General features: G+C 40.9%; 1 protein-coding gene across 1 annotated transcript; it reads right to left on the minus strand.

Moving 5' to 3' along the window:
• Nucleotides 1–84: 84 nt before the first annotated feature.
• LOC127415570 (zona pellucida sperm-binding protein 4-like) lies at nt 85–19,961 on the minus strand. Its single transcript, XM_051654348.1, has 10 exons — nt 19,857–19,961; nt 10,539–11,007; nt 10,275–10,462; nt 10,108–10,205; nt 9,882–10,039; nt 9,619–9,811; nt 9,399–9,546; nt 9,245–9,320; nt 9,087–9,148; nt 85–234 (listed from the first exon to the last, which is right to left on the minus strand). The coding sequence occupies exons 1-10, from the start codon at nt 19,959–19,961 to the stop codon at nt 85–87; spliced, it is 1,647 nt and encodes a 548-aa protein (XP_051510308.1).
• Nucleotides 19,962–20,053: the final 92 nt, after the last annotated feature.

The following is a 20,053-nucleotide window of genomic DNA, read 5'->3' on the forward strand; positions in this document are numbered from 1 at the left end:
CAGACCCTGTGGAGCCAAAAACCGCTGATCACTTGACTGGAATACAAGGCCTTGAGGATTTTGGACTGGATTTCCCCCTTGTCGTCAAGTCTGCTGTTGCAGAGCCTGTCGAGTCAAAAACTGTTGATCACTTGGCTGAAACACAAGAGCTTGATGACTCCGGGCTAGAATCCCTCCTTGTTGTTCACTTTGCTGGAAGACTGAAGCTTGAGGAACCTGGGGCAGATTACTCCACTGTGGAACAGCATGACAGAAAGCCCAAAACAACACACAAAGTGCCAAAAGATGAAATGTACTCATACTTTCTGCCATTACTCCACTACTGAACACATCAGTCAAGTGGATCCCTTTTTGAATCCTGCAGAGTGCAGTTCATTAACGATGTCACTCCCTGTTCAATTAACAGTCTTCATTCATCAGACTGGGCGTTTACAAATAAGGTGATACTAATTGATTCTAAAAAGTTAACCTGAAGATTTTGTGTGGCCACATTTAGTCTAAATAACATGTTAATCTTCACACAACTTAATTAAAACAATTCACAACAAATTATGAAACGTACAGAAGCCAATATGTAGACCAAAGCATATGTATATCAGTAAAAGATTTACTAAAGTATTTTTATTTAGTTTATAAGTCACCTTTTATTTAAATATTACATTTACTATAATGTGCAAGACATATTTACCCACTTAAAGTACTTTTAGTAGTAAGAATGTGCCCTGCAGTATTTTCTCACGATGATGGCAAAGGAAGGCGTGGAACCAACAGGACCAGAAGGTGATTCATTTCCATCAAAAATATTATCATAATCAAATTCATCTGATTATTTTCTGCTTTTGATGTCAAAATGTAAGCGGGTTTCACCCTGGGCGCCATACAAGCTAGAACTGCTACTGTTAAAAACAGAAATAACACATTTTTAAATCTTTATAAACTAACAACATCCCTACAAATGTTTTAAAGTTCTAAATTTTAATTTCTAATTATCTACAATTCTGAACTCAGCCCCTGAGTTTAACGGGACAGTTCACTCAAAAATGAAAACTCTCACATCATTTACTCACCCTCATGCCATCCTGAATGTGTATAACTTTCTTTCTTCTGCAGATTATTACACAAATTATTGGAGATTATTCTTTGACTTCAAATATATATTTAGAAAATAGTAAAAAAAAAAAAAGGAGGCATGAATTCGGATTTCTGAAAGTGTGAAAGAACTGTTTGAATGTGCCGCTTCTCTGTTGTTAACGAAAATTTGGTAAAAAAAAAATTGGACGAAAACTTGGCCCATCCATTTTTATTGGGGCCCACCCAAAAATAAGTTCCTGGCTACGCACTTGTATTTCAGTCCTTTTCACAATAATTGTTTACTTCCGGTCATATATAAATACATATTATACATGCTTTTTCTTAGGGTGGCACTGATGTTTCAGTGATTGACATTGCTATTTTATGTAACAACATAAAAGTAAACTTGTGGAGGTGAGGGCGTGGTCAAGCGCCACTCTGGGGTGAGGGAGAGCGGTAAGGATATCCACCTGCGATGAATTGTGACTAATTACCATTTCCATGTTCATAGTGAGAGTCGGGGAAGATAAAAGACGACCCAGTCCACCGAAAGGCAGAGAGAGCACGGCTGAGAAGTTTCACTGGTGCACTTTAAGCGAATGTGTTTATTTTCTGTTAATAAAAAGTGACATTCCTGAGTTGGAATCGCCGTGTCCTGCTTCCTCATTTTGACCCAAATATGAATTTCTGCTACAAAACTATAGCAAGTTTAACACATGAACAGTATGATATGACTATTGTCATTTGGGTGTACTAGTGAAATTATATTGTGCATCTATTTAGACTCAATAAGTGGCTGAGAAAATATATACAGTATGTGTTATCAATGTGTAACTTATGTGTAGATCATGTGTATCTTGTGTTATGCATAGCTCAATATGTTTTTGACAGCCAGTTGTGTCTCATGAAATTTCAGTGTGAAAGTAATGAATCCTGTTGTAGATTTGTAGCATTATCTCTTTGTCCCCACTCACCTAGCCCACTACATTTTTGAACTGTTGCCTTCTGCTGGTGCTACTGAGCACCAGAACCATCAGGCACAGGAGCAGTTTTTTCCCTCAGGCTATCCATCTCATGAACAGTTAAAACTGCCCCATTGGGAGTCGTTTGGCACCATGCCAGGTTCAGACGCGTTAACGGCGAGCTCTGCGCACTTTGCAAGTTTGAATACTTTTTGTGTCATAAACCGGTGAGATTCGATACATCCTGTTTCATAACTGTTCTATGAAGACATTATGTCAAAGAATTCAAAATCCTCAGGCTCTGGAGACATTAAAAGACACTTACGTGCTCAAGCTGATACCCCTGACAAGGCCACAGACCAGGGACTCAGTTTGGCCATTGAGGTGAAAGAGATTCAGCGTCAACTGTTGAACACGATGGCAATGCTGACGAAGGTCATTGCTGACTTGGAGGATCTTGCTGTAATACGTCGATCGATCACTGCCATGGAGACGGAATTCGCGGTGTTGGTTACAAGAGTGGGGGATGTCGAGAAACAGATCAAACAACGTCCGAACTGTTGGAATTCCTGAGGTCAAAGAAGGCCAAGATATGGTGAAATTCCTAGACGAACTATTCTCGAGTCTGCTAGACATAACAGGCCATAAGCTGGAAATCGAGCGAGCTCACAGAGTTCCGGCTCGGAGATCTGCTGAGAGAGACAGGCCCGATCAATTCTGGCCAAATTTCTGAGATCATCCGATAAAGATCTTGTGTTACGCAAGGTGAGGAGTAAAGGAAGGCTTTCTTGGAAGAACCACAGTATTATCTTGTTCCCAGAATTTGCGAATCAACGCAAACGTGATCAATTCAAGGAATGCAAGAAACACTTACATCAACGGAAGGTCGCTTTTGAACTGATGTTCCCGGCCAAACTGAGAATAGATGCTAAGGATGACTGTAAAATATTTACATGCCCACAGCAAACGATGTCCTTCATAAAGTCAGTGGAATGAGTGGGTCATTGTGCGATGCTCTCGATGCAGCCGAGTGGTCCTGACTCACTGAACATTCTCTTGACTGTCTGAGAAAGCTGAGCACCTTTTTTGTTTCTTTTTGTGTTGGTTCTGCCTAGCAGCTGGAGTTTGTTTTGTGGAATAACACTCCTTTGGGACAGTTTGTGGAAGAATCTGCACTTCTTTGTGCTTATGCCTCCTATTGGGTGGAGTTTGTTTTGTGGAATATTTCTTTCAAACATTGGTGTGATTAGGGCATTTGTTGCACTCATGTAACAGCCGAGTGGGCCTGACTCACTGAATATTCACTTGACTGTCCGAGGAAACTGAGTGCCTTTTTGTGCTGGTTCCGCCAAGTGGCTGGAGCTTGTTTTGTGGAGGAACACAACTTCTGGACAGTTTTGTGGATGAATCTACACATTCTTTGTGCTTATTCCGCCTATTGACTGGAGTTTGTTTTATAGATTATTTTCTGTTGTGTAATTCTGTCTCAAAAAATTTGTATAGAAGCACCAGACTTGAGCAATCCGACGGCAAAGTTGAAGCAGGGACTGTCGTAAGCGTACATGGACTGTTTGAGTTTAGAAGGATGGACGCCGGTTGGTGTCGTCATGTGTGGGATTAATGCACATGTTTTGTTTTTTTTTTGTTCTGGGGGATGTTCAGGGGTTGATTGTTGCACCAATGTTTGAATGTGGTCTTTATAATTTTATTTTTTACACACAATCTATTTTTTCTCATATGTCAAATGTTAATATGAACGGACCGTCTCTCTCCATGTGGAATGTGAATGGGTTGGGGCACCCCATAAAAAGAAGGAAGGTTATTTCTTAAACGTAATAAATATGATATAGTGTTTCTTCAAGAAACGCATCAAGATATGGGGTTTTCTTTAGTGCTGGCTCAAGTAAGAGCAGTGGAGTCATTACACTGATAAGTAAACATCTACAATTCAAATGTCTCAAACAGATTAAAGATAAATTAGGAAGAGTCATTATTGTTTTAGCACAAATTCAGGGGCAAAGTTTGATTTTGGCTAATATTTACACACCTAATGCTGTTGATCAAGGCTTTTTTATAGATCTTGAAGGGATGTTGCAAGCTGTTGGCACCCCTCATGATATAATATTGGGAGGAGACTTTAATCTTTTGATGGACTCGGTCCTTGATCATAGTGAAGCAAAAGTGTGTAAGCCCCCTAGAGCAACACTGATGCTTCACAGGGTGTGTACAAATCTTGGTCTTACAGATATTTGGAGACTTTTGAACCCATCCAGTAGGGACTATACATTTTTTTCATCAGTCCATAAGATTTATTTTAGAATAGATTTTTATTTTTTTTTTTTATATCTAAGTCCCTCATATCATCTGTTGTGGATTGCTCAGTTGGAAACATCTTAGTCTCAGATCACGCCCTGGTGCATTTAGAGGTGTTGCCACATATGGAGAAAAAGAAATCATATAGTTGGCATCAATGTTTATATGGAGATCAACTGGTCCTCAGTATCCTCTGTGGGCATGGCTTGGGAGGCACTTAAAGCGGTTCTTAGGCGTCGGATCATACAGTATGCCTCATTCATCAAAAAATCCAAAGCACGAGAACTCGTGAAGTTGGAAGGGAATATTAAAAGTGCTGAGGCAGAGCTGAAGTGCTGAATGTCATCTGATGGCCTCAGAGAATTGACTCGATTGAAATACAGATATAATACTATTTTGTCACGGAAGGTGGAGTTTTCGCTATTCAGGGCAGGACAGTCATACTTTGAGTCGGGGGACAAAGCAGGAAAACTTCTTGCTAGATATATAAAGCAGAGAGAGTCTTTTTCTACCATTCCCTCTGCTGGTGGTGAAATATTTACCTCAGCCACTGCTATTAATAATGCTTTTAAAGAATTCCATCTTGATCTCTATAGCTCCACGTCTTCGTCTACTGATGAAGATATTAGAAATTTTGTGGAACCATTCGAACTCCCTAAACTGACGGCTGAGCAAAAAAATTCTCTTGATTCTGAGATAATCTTGGAGGAGCTGGGCAAGGTAATAAAGGCCTTGCCTATAGGCAAGGCTCCAGGGCCAGATGGCTTTGCCACTGAATTTTTTTAGATCTTATGCTACAGAACTGGCTCCACTTTTGTTAGAAGTTTATACGGAATCATTCAAGAATGGAAAGCTTCCGCCAACCATGACATAAGCCCGGATCAATCTGATTCTTAAAAAGGAAAAAGATCCAAGTGAGTGTAAGAGTTACCGTCCAATTTCCCTGATCCAGCTGGACGTAAAAATATTGTCAAAAATTCTGGCTAACCGATTAAATAAAGTCATGACATCTCTTATACATATAGATCAGGTAGGGTTTATTCGGGGCCACAGCTTTTCTGATAACATTAGGCGTTTCATCAATATCATGTGGTCAGTGGCGAATGATCAGACTCCGGTCACTGCCATCTCACTTGACGCCGAAAAGGCGTTTGATATGGTAGAATGGGATTATCTTTTTAAGATTTTGGAAATATACGGGTTCAGGAATACTTTTATTGGATGGATTAAGTTACTTTATAGACATCCGGTAGCGGTGGTACAAACAAATGGATTAATTCAGATTATTTTACTCTGGATAGGGGCACCCGGCTGGGTTGCCCTCTTTCCCAATTATTGTTCTGTCTTGCCTTGGAACCATTAGCAGTCACGATAAGAAAGGAAGATGAATTTCCAGGGGTGGTGGTGGGAGGTATGGCGCATTAGCTTTTGCTTTACGCAGATGATATTTTATTATTCGTCTCCGACCCCATTGGATCTATGCCTTGCCTCCACATAATTATTAATTCCTTTTCTAAGTTCTCAGGATACAGAGTCAATTGGTCTAAATCCGAAGCTTTGGCTCTGACAGTGTGCTGCCCAGTAACAGCTTTCCAGCCAGGCGCCTTCCAGTGGCCCAAACAGGGCATTAAGTGTTTGGGCATTTTATTCCCAGCAAATTTGTCTGATTTAGTTAGAGTTAATTTTGACCACTTAATAAAAAGGTTTGAGCGCGATGTGGGCAGGTGGGCTTCATTACATTTATCTATGATTGGGAAGGTTAATGTTATTAAAATGAACTGTATTCCAAAATTTAACTACCTGCTACAGTTTCTCCCTGTAGATGTCCCTCTCTCTTATTTAAAGCAATTTGATAGCATAGCGAAGTCCTTCATTTGGAATGATAAGCATCCTAGATAACATTTTAATAAGTTACATAGGCCGATTGACAAAGATGGGCTAGGCCTACCCAAGATTTTGTTTTATTATTATGCATTCAGTCTTAGACATTTGGCTCATTGGTCACTTCCACCTGAGAGAGCCTTTCCCTGGTTTTGTATTGAACAGGAAGTTCTTGACCCTATTTTGCCATTGCAAAGCCTTTCTATCAAACTAACCGGAGAAGATATGTTACACCCTGTTATCTCGCATTTTCACTCGGTATGGACAAAAGTGTCCAGAGTGTTTAATTCGGACATTTATTTAAATGTTGCCTCAAGCATATGGCTGAACCCTAAATTATGTTAATAAGTCCCCTTTCTTCTGGTCAGAGTGGATTGTGAGGGGGGTTACTGTACTCGGTGACCTATATATGAGTGGAGTGTTGAGATCTTTTGAAAATTTGGTTCAACATTTTGGGATTCCCAGATCTCAGTTCTATAGGTATTTACAGCTGCGCCACCTGCTCTGTATTGTTTTTGGGAGTAGCACACACACCCCTAAAGCGGCAGATACTCTGGGAGTGGTGATTACTGCTTTTGGAAAAGGTCATGAGGCATCAGTGTATTACTCCCTGCTAATTCAGAGTCTGGGAGACAGAGCTTTAACTTCCATCAAGAGATTATGGGAGAAAGATTTAAACTTGGTATTGGAGCAAGGAGTGTGGACTAGGATTCTAAAAAATGTCAAGTCTGTATCTAGAGATGCAAGGGTGCACCTTATGCAATTCAAGATTTTACACAGATTCTATTGGACCCCCTCTAGATTGTATAGGCTTGGTCTTAAAGACACACCCACCTGCTGGCGATGCCAATCAGAAGATGGAGACACAACCCATGTTTCTTGGGGGTGTGTTAAGATCCTAGAATTTTGGTTGAAGGTTCAGAGTTTTATATGTGACGTTTTAGGCACTCAAATTTCATTCTGCCCCAGACTCTGTATTTTGGGTGATGGGCCGGTCATAAATTTGGGGGATAAAAATATAAACAATTGGGTTCTGACCAGTATTGTGATTGGAAGTCAAATTATTTTAAGGGGATGGAAGTCAGATGGAGTGCCCTAATTTCCGGAGTGGTGTGCAGAGATGGGAGGGTGGCTGCTTTCGAGGAGATTTCAAGCAGAAGGCTGGGGGTTCGGAATTCGTTTGATAGGAAGTGGGGCAATTACTTGGGGGACTCTCGGGGAGGAGCTGTGGAGAGCGATGTTTGTTTTTAATTACATACGATTATATTTTCTTTTTTTTCTTGTGTGTATTCTATTTGTGGCCACAGGGGTGTTTGTTGGGGGGTCAGGGTGGAGTTGGTGATTGGGGAGGGGTATTAGGGGGGTTAAATGTTAATTCAATGTATAGATGTGCTTTGTTATGTCTATGAATCAATAAAAATATTAATTGAAAAAACAAACTGCCCCATTGAGCAATAATTCATGTGCAATACACGGCTTGGTCTATTTCTATCCAACATGTCACACCTCTTCTGCCATTACATTCCCTTGCTACTGTATATACATATTGTCCATTTCTATATACACACACACACACACACACACTATATTTTCTATTCACTTCATTTTTATCATCGCGGTGTTGTTGCCGTATTGTTTGTGCACTAGAAGCTTCCATCCCCAAGACAAATTCCTTGTATGTGTAAGCATACTTGGCAATAAAGCTCATTCTGATTTATGAAAAGTAAAAGCAAAGCAATATATTTTGCAATTGTTTTGAAAATTGTACACTGGGCATTTGTGATATACACACAGTACGTTCTGGTTCTCTGAAGACCCAAGTATGTAGGAGTGTTTAGGAACAATCCCAGGCATAAGGGTTAAATAGTTTAATACAAGTCACAATTTATTGCGACGTGTACTGGCTTTTAGCGGACCTAAAGACTACACTGAAGATTAGAGGAATGTTCATAATATAACCATCAACACACATGTCTACTAGAAAATAGACTAGTAATTCAACAAATTTATCTGGCACAATACAATGTCAATCAGTTATGGTGACAAAAAGGGTGGCAACATGTTCTCAGAGCACATACACACTAGGGAAAGCTTCAACTAATAGGAACTGAACCAAGTGTATTCAAACTTGCTTACACCAGCTTTCCACTCAGTCTCTCTTGGGATGTCCAAGACAGTCAAGAGAATTGGTTTGCGTCAAAGGTTATGTAAATGAACCAGTTGAAAGACACAGATTCAGTTAGTCAGCCCCTGTATAGAATTGTTGATTTCATCAAGTCTTACATTTGAAGTAAGATGTTTTGGTACATGGAGCTGTTTGATCACTGTAATATAAATTTTTTTTTTTATTGGTTCATAAGGGTGGTTCTGGCATCTGTGGAAGTCCAATGTTTTTGTAGACAAACACAGCAAGTTGAGCCCCTTTAATTGCCAATTTCTATGTACCATAAACGTTCAAAGCATAAAGCAAACATGTGAATGATGGATCACAACTGACAAAGCAAACGGTGCATTCGTCACCATGCAGTGCAACTTTGACCCTCTCAGCTTTATGATAGTGAGGTTGAGGACAGTGGAGGGAACCCCCCCCCCCAAAGAATTCAATGTATACTTGATCCTGAGGAAGTCTTAAACGGTTTATAGTAACACCTTGGTTTGAGCACGTCCCTTCTGTACGGTCAGCTGCACTTGGAGCAAACTCACAGGAGATAAGCATTTTGGTTATCAATTGCATAACCTTCTGTACTAATTGGCACACTTATAATGGTCATAGTATTGCTTGCAACCTCAGTGACTTGTTACACCCCACCTCATTAAAACAGCTTAGACAGTTGTTCTTGTCTAGCAACTTTAATTTACATAAAGAAAAATGCCTCCACTGGAAACAACAGCCTTCTCAACAGTCTCAACAACACCCCTTTCTGGAATACAAGAAGGCAGAGGTTAAAGTGGTGTACAAGCTGGGGGGGGGGGGGGGGGAAGAGAAAGATAAAACCCCACAGTAAAAATACACCTACTTTGCCTGAAGCAGCTCTGCTCACAGGAGCCAGAGGGAGAGGGATGGCACACAGATGTACTACAGTGGATGAAGACCTGAGCAAGAAGGGGATTAACCATAGCATTCAGAAGAACCATTAAGGGATTAGAGGTGTTGAAGGTTGGTAGTCATACCATTCCCTGCAGAGGAGCTAGTGATGCTGGATCCACAAACGTGAACATCTTCACAATGAAGCGCTTGTAGTGGGTTGGGAACTGAAGACCAGAGGAGCCATCCACAGGAACCAGTGTGGTAAGGTAACGATCATCCTGGTATGGGCATCTGGAAGGCACAGTAACAGTCAGAGCTAGCTCAAAAACAGACCAATGACACAAATGCTGGGGCTATACTCACCCATTAACTAGAAGGTCCCACCGAGGTAGACTGAGGGGATCAGGGGTTGATGTTGCCCAGCAATGTCCCAGCATCAGGACAATATTGGGGTCAGTCCTCTCCAAAAGGTGCACCTCAACATACACAGGTTGTCGTAGGACTCTTGTGACAGGGTAATCAGCGTCACTGTAGTAGGATGTGTACGCAGCATCCTCTGCAGGAGGACAATGTTTTATAAACCCTGGTTACTTTCAAGACAGCCATCTAGAGAAGCAGTACATTACCTTCTGCACATCCTTTAGTGACACATTGTCCATTTGCCAGGCGAAGCTCCACTCTGAGGGGTCCAGGAGCAGCTACAGGTGGAGGTGGTGGAACAGTGTTGACCTCCACAACCAGAGCTTGAACAGCAGTGCCAGAATACCTACACTGGAAGAGAAGCCTGGACAACAAACAAGGAGCTTGTAGCACAAGTCAGAGAGCATGCAAGCTAAAGCATAGATCACCTACTCAAAGTGACTGTCCCTTGTGATGGAACCAAGTGGTCCAATCCCCACTTCATAGGATGAAGTCATTCGGTTCTCGTACACCACATATCCATTGTCCTCCTGCAAACAGGAACATGGTTAGCATCCACTCCTTGCCAAGCAAAGGAAGTCTAAAGCACCAGTACCCACCATCATGCTTGTGCCACAAGCAGTGACAGGGAACTGGTAAATGGCAAAGGTAGGTGTGGACCCAACTGGAGCACAAGGTGGGTCATTTCCACCCAACAGACGGACTGTATCCAGACTAAGTGAAGGCAGTGTAACGTCTCTAGCCACCACAACCACAAACTGGCCATCTCGAATACACTGGACAGTCACTGTTTCAAGGTAGAGCAAGTTACCACAGAGAATCAGTTTAACAGGGAAAGCTGTTCATTGGCTCAACACGCTTACCGGCTTTCCCATAGTAACACTGCTGTCCATTGAAGCAGCAGTTTATAGCATCACACTCAGCAGCACTGATACCAGGTTGTCCACATTGGATCTGCTCATAATCAGTTACAGCACACTTGTCAAGAGGCTCTGCCTGTGCCACTGGCTGCTTGGGTGGAAATGCTTGAGAAAACTGAGTTTGCGGTTGCAGGGCCTGTTGAGCCAAAAGACGCTGATCACTTGGCTGGAACACATGTTGAGGATGCTGGGCTAAAATCCCTCCTCGGGTTTGCTGGAGGACTGAAGCTTGAGGATTCTGGACTAGATTTCCCCCTTGTCGTCGAGTCTGCTGTTGCGGAGCCTGTTGAGCCAAAAAACGCTGATCACTTGGCAGGAACGCAAGAGCTTGACGACTCCGGGCTGGAATCCCTCCTTGTTGTTCACTTTGCTGGAAGACTGACGCTTGAGGAACCTGGGGCAGATTACTCCACTGTGGAACAGCATGACAAAAAGCACAAAACCACACACAAAGTGCCAAAAGATGAAATGTACCCATACTTTCTGCCATTACTCCACAACTGAGCTCATTATTCAAGTGGATCCCTTTTTGAATCCTGCAGAGTGCAGCTCATTAACGATGTCGCTCCCTGTTCAATTAACAGTCTTCATTCATCAGACTGGGCGTTTACAAATAAGGTGATTCTAATTGATTCTAAAAAGTTAACCTGAAGATTTTGTGTGGTCACATTTAGTCTAATTAACATGTTAATCATCACACAACTTAATTAAAACAATTCACAACAAATTATGAAACGTACAGAAGCCAATATGTAGACCAAAGCATATGTATATCAGTAAAAGATTTACTAAAGTATTTTTATTTAGTTTACATGTAACCTCTTATTAAATATTATATTTAGTATAATTTGGCAGACATATTTACCCACTTAATGTACTTTTAGTAGTAAGAATGTCCCCTGCAGTATTTTCTCACAATGATGGCAAAGGAAGGCGTGGAACCAACAGGACCAGAAGGTGGTTCATTTCCATCAAGTAGTTAGACTGTATCTAGGCAATAATCCAAATTAGCATAATCAAAATCATCTGACTATTTTTTTGCTTTTGATGTCAAAATGTAAGCGGGCTCCGCCCAGGGCGCCATACAAACTAGAACCGCTACTGTTAAAAAAACAGAAATAACACATTTTTAAATCTTTACAAACTAACAACATCCCTACAAATTTCTTTTTTAAAGTTCTAAATTTTAATTTCTAATTTTCTACAATTCCGAACTCAGCCCCTGAGTTTAACGGGATAGTTCACCCAAAAATGAAAATTCTCACATCATTTACTCACCCTCATGCCATCCTGAATGTGTATAACTTACTTTCTTCTGCAGAACACAAATGAAGGTTTTTAGGGAATATCTCAGCTCTGTAGGTCCATACAGTGCAAGTGAATGGTGATCAGAACTCAGAAATCAAAAAGCACATACGATCATAGTAAAAGTAATCCATTCAACTCCAGTGGTTAAACGAATGTCTTCTAAAGTGATACAATTGCTTTGGGTGAGAAACAGATCAATATTTAAGCAGTGGCATAGCCAACGGTGGGCCTGGGCCCACACAAATTATTGGAAATTATTCTTTGACTTCAAATATATATTTAGAAAATAGTTAAAAAAAAAAGCATGAATTCGGATTTCTGAAAGTGTGAAAGAACTGTTTGAATGTGCCGTTTCTCTGTTGTTAAGGAAAATTTAGTAATAACAATTTGGGTGAGAACTTGGCCCATCCATATTTATTGGGGCCCACCCAAAAGTAATTTCCTGGCTACGCACTTGTATTTCAGTCCTTTTCACAATAATTGTTTACTTCCGGTCATATATAAATACATATTATACATGCTTTTTCTTAGGGTGGCACTGATGTTTCAGTGATTGACATTGCTATTTTATGTAACAACATAAAGTAAACTTGTGGAGGTGAGGGCATGGTCAAGCGCCCGTCTGTGGAGAAGGAGAGTGGTAAGGATATCCACCTGCGATGAATTGTGACTAATTACCATTTTCATGTTTATAGTGAGAGTCGGGGGAGATAAAAGATGGCCCGGTCTATAGAAAGGCAGAGACAGCACGGCTGAGAAGCTGTTTGTGTGGTTGAATTGAAGCTTCACCATTGAGCTTTAAGTAAACGTCTTTATTTTCTGTTAATAAAAAGTGACATTCCTGAGTTGGAATCGCTGTGCCCCGCTTCCTCCTTTTGACCCAAATACGAATTTATGTTACAAAACTATAGCAAGTTTAACACATGAACAGTATGATATGACTATTGTCATTTGGGTGTACTAGTGAAATTATGTTGTGCATCTATTTAGACTCAATAAGTGGCTGAGAAAATATATACAGTATGTGTTATCAATGTGTAACTTATGTGTAGATCGTGTGTATCTTGTGTTATGCATAGCTCAATATGTTTTTGACAGCCAGTTGTGTCTCATGAAATTTCAGTGTGAAAGTAATGAATTTTGTTGTAGATTTGTAGCATTATCTCTTTGACCCCACTCACCCAGTCCACTAATTTTTGGAACTTTTGGCTTCTGGCAGGCGCTACAGAGCACTGAGCATCAGAAACATCAGGCACAAGAGCAGTTTTTTCCCTCAGGCTATCCATCTCATGAACAGTTAAAACTGCCCCATTGGGAGTCGTGTGGCGCCATGCGAGTTTCAGACGCGTTAAAGTTTTAATACTTTTTGTGTCATAAACCGGTGAGATTCGATACACCCTGTTTCATAACTGTTCTATGAAGACAATATGTCAAAGAATTCAAAATCCTCAGGCTCTGGAGACATTAAAAGACACTTACGTGCTCAAGCTGATACCCCTGACAAGGCCACAGACCAGGGACTCAATTTGGCCATTGAGGTGAAAGAGATTCAGCGTCAACTGTTGAACACGATGGCAATGCTGACGAAGGTCATTGCTGACTTGGAGGATCTTGCTGTAATACGTCGATCGATCACTGCCATGGAGACGGAATTCGCGGTGTTGGTTACAAGAGTGGGGGATGTCGAGAAACAGATCAAACAACGTCCGAACTGTTGGAATTCCTGAGGTCAAAGAAGGCCAAGATATGGTGAAATTCCTAGACGAACTATTCTCGAGTCTGCTAGACATAACAGGCCATAAGCTGGAAATCGAGCGAGCTCACAGAGTTCCGGCTCGGAGATCTGCTGAGGGAGACAGGCCCCGATCAATTCTGGCCAAATTTCTGAGATCATCCGATAATGATCTTGTGTTACGCAAGGCGAGGGGTAAAGGAAGGCTTTCTTGGAAGAACCACAGCATTATCTTGTTCCCAGACTTTGCGAATTCGACAAGAGAGAAACGTGATCAATTCAAGGAATGCAAGAAACACTTACATCAACGGAAGGTCGCTTTTGAACTGATGTTTCCGGCCAAGCTGTGAATAGATGCTAAGGATGACTGTAAAATATTTACATGCCCACAGCAAACGATGTCCTTCATAAAGTCAGTGGAATGAGTGGGTCATTGTGCGATGCTCTCGATGCAGCCGAGTGGTCCTGACTCACTGAACATTCTCTTGACTGTCTGAGAAAGCTGAGCACCTTTTTTGTTTCTTTTTGTGTTGGTTCTGCCTAGCAGCTGGAGTTTGTTTTGTGGAATAACACTCCTTTGGGACAGTTTGTGGAAGAATCTGCACTTCTTTGTGCTTATGCCTCCTATTGGATGGAGTTTGTTTTGTGGAATATTTCTTTCAAACATTGGTGTGATTAGGGCATTTGTTGCACTCATGTAACAGCCGAGTGGGCCTGACTCACTGAATATTCATTTGACTGTCCGAGGAAACTGAGTGCCTTTTTGTGCTGGTTCCGCCAAGTGGCTGGAGCTTGTTTTGTGGAGGAACACAACTTCTGGACAGTTTTGTGGATGAATCTACACATTCTTTGTGCTTATTCCGCCTATTGGCTGGAGTTTGTTTTATAGATTATTTTCTGTTGTGTAATTCTGTCTCAAAAAATTTGTATAGAAGCACCAGACTTGAGCAATCCGACGGCAAAGTTGAAGCAGGGACTGTCGTAAGCGTACATGGACTGTTTGAGTTTAGAAGGTTGGACGCCGGTTGGTGTCGTCATGTGTGGGATTAATGCACATGTTTTTTTTTTTTTGTTCTGGGGGATGTTCAGGGGTTGATTGTTGCACCAATGTTTGAATGTGGTCTTTATAATTTTATTTTTTACACACAATCTATTTTTTCTCATATGTCAAATGTTAATATGAACGGACCGTCTCTCTCCATGTGGAATGTGAATGGGTTGGGGCACCCCATAAAAAGAAGGAAGGTTATTTCTTAAACGTAATAAATATGATATAGTGTTTCTTCAAGAAACGCATCAAGATATGGGGTTTTCTTTAGTGCTGGCTCAAGTAAGAGCAGTGGAGTCATTACACTGATAAGTAAACATCTACAATTCAAATGTCTCAAACAGATTAAAGATAAATTAGGAAGAGTCATTATTGTTTTAGCACAAATTCAGGGGCAAAGTTTGATTTTGGCTAATATTTACACACCTAATGCTGTTGATCAAGGCTTTTTTATAGATCTTGAAGGGATGTTGCAAGCTGTTGGCACCCCTCATGATATAATATTGGGAGGAGACTTTAATCTTTTGATGGACTCGGTCCTTGATCATAGTGAAGCAAAAGTGTGTAAGCCCCCTAGAGCAACACTGATGCTTCACAGGGTGTGTACAAATCTTGGTCTTACAGATATTTGGAGACTTTTGAACCCATCCAGTAGGGACTATACATTTTTTTCATCAGTCCATAAGATTTATTTTAGAATAGATTTTTATTTTTTTTTTTTATATCTAAGTCCCTCATATCATCTGTTGTGGATTGCTCAGTTGGAAACATCTTAGTCTCAGATCACGCCCTGGTGCATTTAGAGGTGTTGCCACATATGGAGAAAAAGAAATCATATAGTTGGCATCAATGTTTATATGGAGATCAACTGGTCCTCAGTATCCTCTGTGGGCATGGCTTGGGAGGCACTTAAAGCGGTTCTTAGGGGTCGGATCATACAGTATGCCTCATTCATCAAAAAATCCAAAGCACGAGAACTCGTGAAGTTGGAAGGGAATATTAAAAGTGCTGAGGCAGAGCTGAAGTGCTGAATGTCATCTGATGGCCTCAGAGAATTGACTCGATTGAAATACAGATATAATACTATTTTGTCACGGAAGGTGGAGTTTTCGCTATTCAGGGCAGGACAGTCATACTTTGAGTCGGGGGACAAAGCAGGAAAACTTCTTGCTAGATATATAAAGCAGAGAGAGTCTTTTTCTACCATTCCCTCTGCTGGTGGTGAAATATTTACCTCAGCCACTGCTATTAATAATGCTTTTAAAGAATTCCATCTTGATCTCTATAGCTCCACGTCTTCGTCTACTGATGAAGATATTAGAAATTTTGTGGAACCATTCGAACTCCCTAAACTGACGGCTGAGCAAAAAAATTCTCTTGATTCTGAGATAATCTTGGAGGAGCTGGGCAAGGTAATAAAGGCCTTGCCTATAGGCAAGGCTCCAGGGCCAGATGGCTTTGCCACTGAATTTTTTTAGATCTTATGCTACAGAACTGGCTCCACTTTTGTTAGAAGTTTATACGGAATCATTCAAGAATGGAAAGCTTCCGCCAACCATGACATAAGCCCGGATCAATCTGATTCTTAAAAAGGAAAAAGATCCAAGTGAGTGTAAGAGTTACCGTCCAATTTCCCTGATCCAGCTGGACGTAAAAATATTGTCAAAAATTCTGGCTAACCGATTAAATAAAGTCATGACATCTCTTATACATATAGATCAGGTAGGGTTTATTCGGGGCCACAGCTTTTCTGATAACATTAGGCGTTTCATCAATATCATGTGGTCAGTGGCGAATGATCAGACTCCGGTCACTGCCATCTCACTTGACGCCGAAAAGGCGTTTGATATGGTAGAATGGGATTATCTTTTTAAGATTTTGGAAATATACGGGTTCAGGAATACTTTTATTGGATGGATTAAATTACTTTATAGACATCCGGTAGCGGTGGTACAAACAAATGGATTAATTCAGATTATTTTACTCTGGATAGGGGCACCCGGCTGGGTTGCCCTCTTTCCCAATTATTGTTCTGTCTTGCCTTGGAACCATTAGCAGTCACGATAAGAAAGGAAGATGAATTTCCAGGGGTGGTGGTGGGAGGTATGGCGCATTAGCTTTTGCTTTACGCAGATGATATTTTATTATTCGTCTCCGACCCCATTGGATCTATGCCTTGCCTCCACATAATTATTAATTCCTTTTCTAAGTTCTCAGGATACAGAGTCAATTGGTCTAAATCCGAAGCTTTGGCTCTGACAGTGTGCTGCCCAGTAACAGCTTTCCAGCCAGGCGCCTTCCAGTGGCCCAAACAGGGCATTAAGTGTTTGGGCATTTTATTCCCAGCAAATTTGTCTGATTTAGTTAGAGTTAATTTTGACCACTTAATAAAAAGGTTTGAGCGCGATGTGGGCAGGTGGGCTTCATTACATTTATCTATGATTGGGAAGGTTAATGTTATTAAAATGAACTGTATTCCAAAATTTAACTACCTGCTACAGTTTCTCCCTGTAGATGTCCCTCTCTCTTATTTAAAGCAATTTGATAGCATAGCGAAGTCCTTCATTTGGAATGATAAGCATCCTAGATAACATTTTAATAAGTTACATAGGCCGATTGACAAAGATGGGCTAGGCCTACCCAAGATTTTGTTTTATTATTATGCATTCAGTCTTAGACATTTGGCTCATTGGTCACTTCCACCTGAGAGAGCCTTTCCCTGGTTTTGTATTGAACAGGAAGTTCTTGACCCTATTTTGCCATTGCAAAGCCTTTCTATCAAACTAACCGGAGAAGATATGTTACACCCTGTTATCTCGCATTTTCACTCGGTATGGACAAAAGTGTCCAGAGTGTTTAATTCGGACATTTATTTAAATGTTGCCTCAAGCATATGGCTGAACCCTAAATTATGTTAATAAGTCCCCTTTCTTCTGGTCAGAGTGGATTGTGAGGGGGGTTACTATACTCGGTGACCTATATATGAGTGGAGTGTTGAGATCTTTTGAAAATTTGGTTCAACATTTTGGGATTCCCAGATCTCAGTTCTATAGGTATTTACAGCTGCGCCACCTGCTCTGTATTGTTTTTGGGAGTAGCACACACACCCCTAAAGCGGCAGATACTCTGGGAGTGGTGATTACTGCTTTTGGAAAAGGTCATGAGGCATCAGTGTATTACTCCCTGCTAATTCAGAGTCTGGGAGACAGAGCTTTAACTTCCATCAAGAGATTATGGGAGAAAGATTTAAACTTGGTATTGGAGCAAGGAGTGTGGACTAGGATTCTAAAAAATGTCAAGTCTGTATCTAGAGATGCAAGGGTGCACCTTATGCAATTCAAGATTTTACACAGATTCTATTGGACCCCCTCTAGATTGTATAGGCTTGGTCTTAAAGACACACCCACCTGCTGGCGATGCCAATCAGAAGATGGAGACACAACCCATGTTTCTTGGGGGTGTGTTAAGATCCTAGAATTTTGGTTGAAGGTTCAGAGTTTTATATGTGACGTTTTAGGCACTCAAATTTCATTCTGCCCCAGACTCTGTATTTTGGGTGATGGGCCGGTCATAAATTTGGGGGATAAAAATATAAACAATTGGGTTCTGACCAGTATTGTGATTGGAAGTCAAATTATTTTAAGGGGATGGAAGTCAGATGGAGTGCCCTAATTTCCGGAGTGGTGTGCAGAGATGGGAGGGTGGCTGCTTTCGAGGAGATTTCAAGCAGAAGGCTGGGGGTTCGGAATTCGTTTGATAGGAAGTGGGGCAATTACTTGGGGGACTCTCGGGGAGGAGCTGTGGAGAGCGATGTTTGTTTTTAATTACATACGATTATATTTTCTTTTTTTTCTTGTGTGTATTCTATTTGTGGCCACAGGGGTGTTTGTTGGGGGGTCAGGGTGGAGTTGGTGATTGGGGAGGGGTATTAGGGGGGTTAAATGTTAATTCAATGTATAGATGTGCTTTGTTATGTCTATGAATCAATAAAAATATTAATTGAAAAAACAAACTGCCCCATTGAGCAATAATTCATGTGCAATACACGGCTTGGTCTATTTCTATCCAACATGTCACACCTCTTCTGCCATTACATTCCCTTGCTACTGTATATACATATTGTCCATTTCTATATACACACACACACTATATTTTCTATTCACTTCATTTTTATCATCGCGGTGTTGTTGCCGTATTGTTTGTGCACTAGAAGCTTCCATCCCCAAGACAAATTCCTTGTATGTGTAAGCATACTTGGCAATAAAGCTCATTCTGATTTATGAAAAGTAAAAGCAAAGCAATATATTTTGCAATTGTTTTGAAAATTGTACACTGGGCATTTGTGATATACACACAGTACGTTCTGGTTCTCTGAAGACCCAAGTATGTAGGAGTGTTTAGGAACAATCCCAGGCATAAGGGTTAAATAGTTTAATACAAGTCACAATTTATTGCGACGTGTACTGGCTTTTAGCGGACCTAAAGACTACACTGAAGATTAGAGGAATGTTCATAATATAACCATCAACACACATGTCTACTAGAAAATAGACTAGTAATTCAACAAATTTATCTGGCACAATACAATGTCAATCAGTTATGGTGACAAAAAGGGTGGCAACATGTTCTCAGAGCACATACACACTAGGGAAAGCTTCAACTAATAGGAACTGAACCAAGTGTATTCAAACTTGCTTACACCAGCTTTCCACTCAGTCTCTCTTGGGATGTCCAAGACAGTCAAGAGAATTGGTTTGCGTCAAAGGTTATGTAAATGAACCAGTTGAAAGACACAGATTCAGTTAGTCAGCCCCTGTATAGAATTGTTGATTTCATCAAGTCTTACATTTGAAGTAAGATGTTTTGGTACATGGAGCTGTTTGATCACTGTAATATAAATTTTTTTTTTTATTGGTTCATAAGGGTGGTTCTGGCATCTGTGGAAGTCCAATGTTTTTGTAGACAAACACAGCAAGTTGAGCCCCTTTAATTGCCAATTTCTATGTACCATAAACGTTCAAAGCATAAAGCAAACATGTGAATGATGGATCACAACTGACAAAGCAAACGGTGCATTCGTCACCATGCAGTGCAACTTTGACCCTCTCAGCTTTATGATAGTGAGGTTGAGGACAGTGGAGGGAACCCCCCCCCCAAAGAATTCAATGTATACTTGATCCTGAGGAAGTCTTAAACGGTTTATAGTAACACCTTGGTTTGAGCACGTCCCTTCTGTACGGTCAGCTGCACTTGGAGCAAACTCACAGGAGATAAGCATTTTGGTTATCAATTGCATAACCTTCTGTACTAATTGGCACACTTATAATGGTCATAGTATTGCTTGCAACCTCAGTGACTTGTTACACCCCA

This window comes from Myxocyprinus asiaticus, chromosome 25, assembly GCF_019703515.2.
Source record: "Myxocyprinus asiaticus isolate MX2 ecotype Aquarium Trade chromosome 25, UBuf_Myxa_2, whole genome shotgun sequence".
NCBI classification, from domain to species: Eukaryota; Metazoa; Chordata; class Actinopteri; order Cypriniformes; family Catostomidae; genus Myxocyprinus; species Myxocyprinus asiaticus.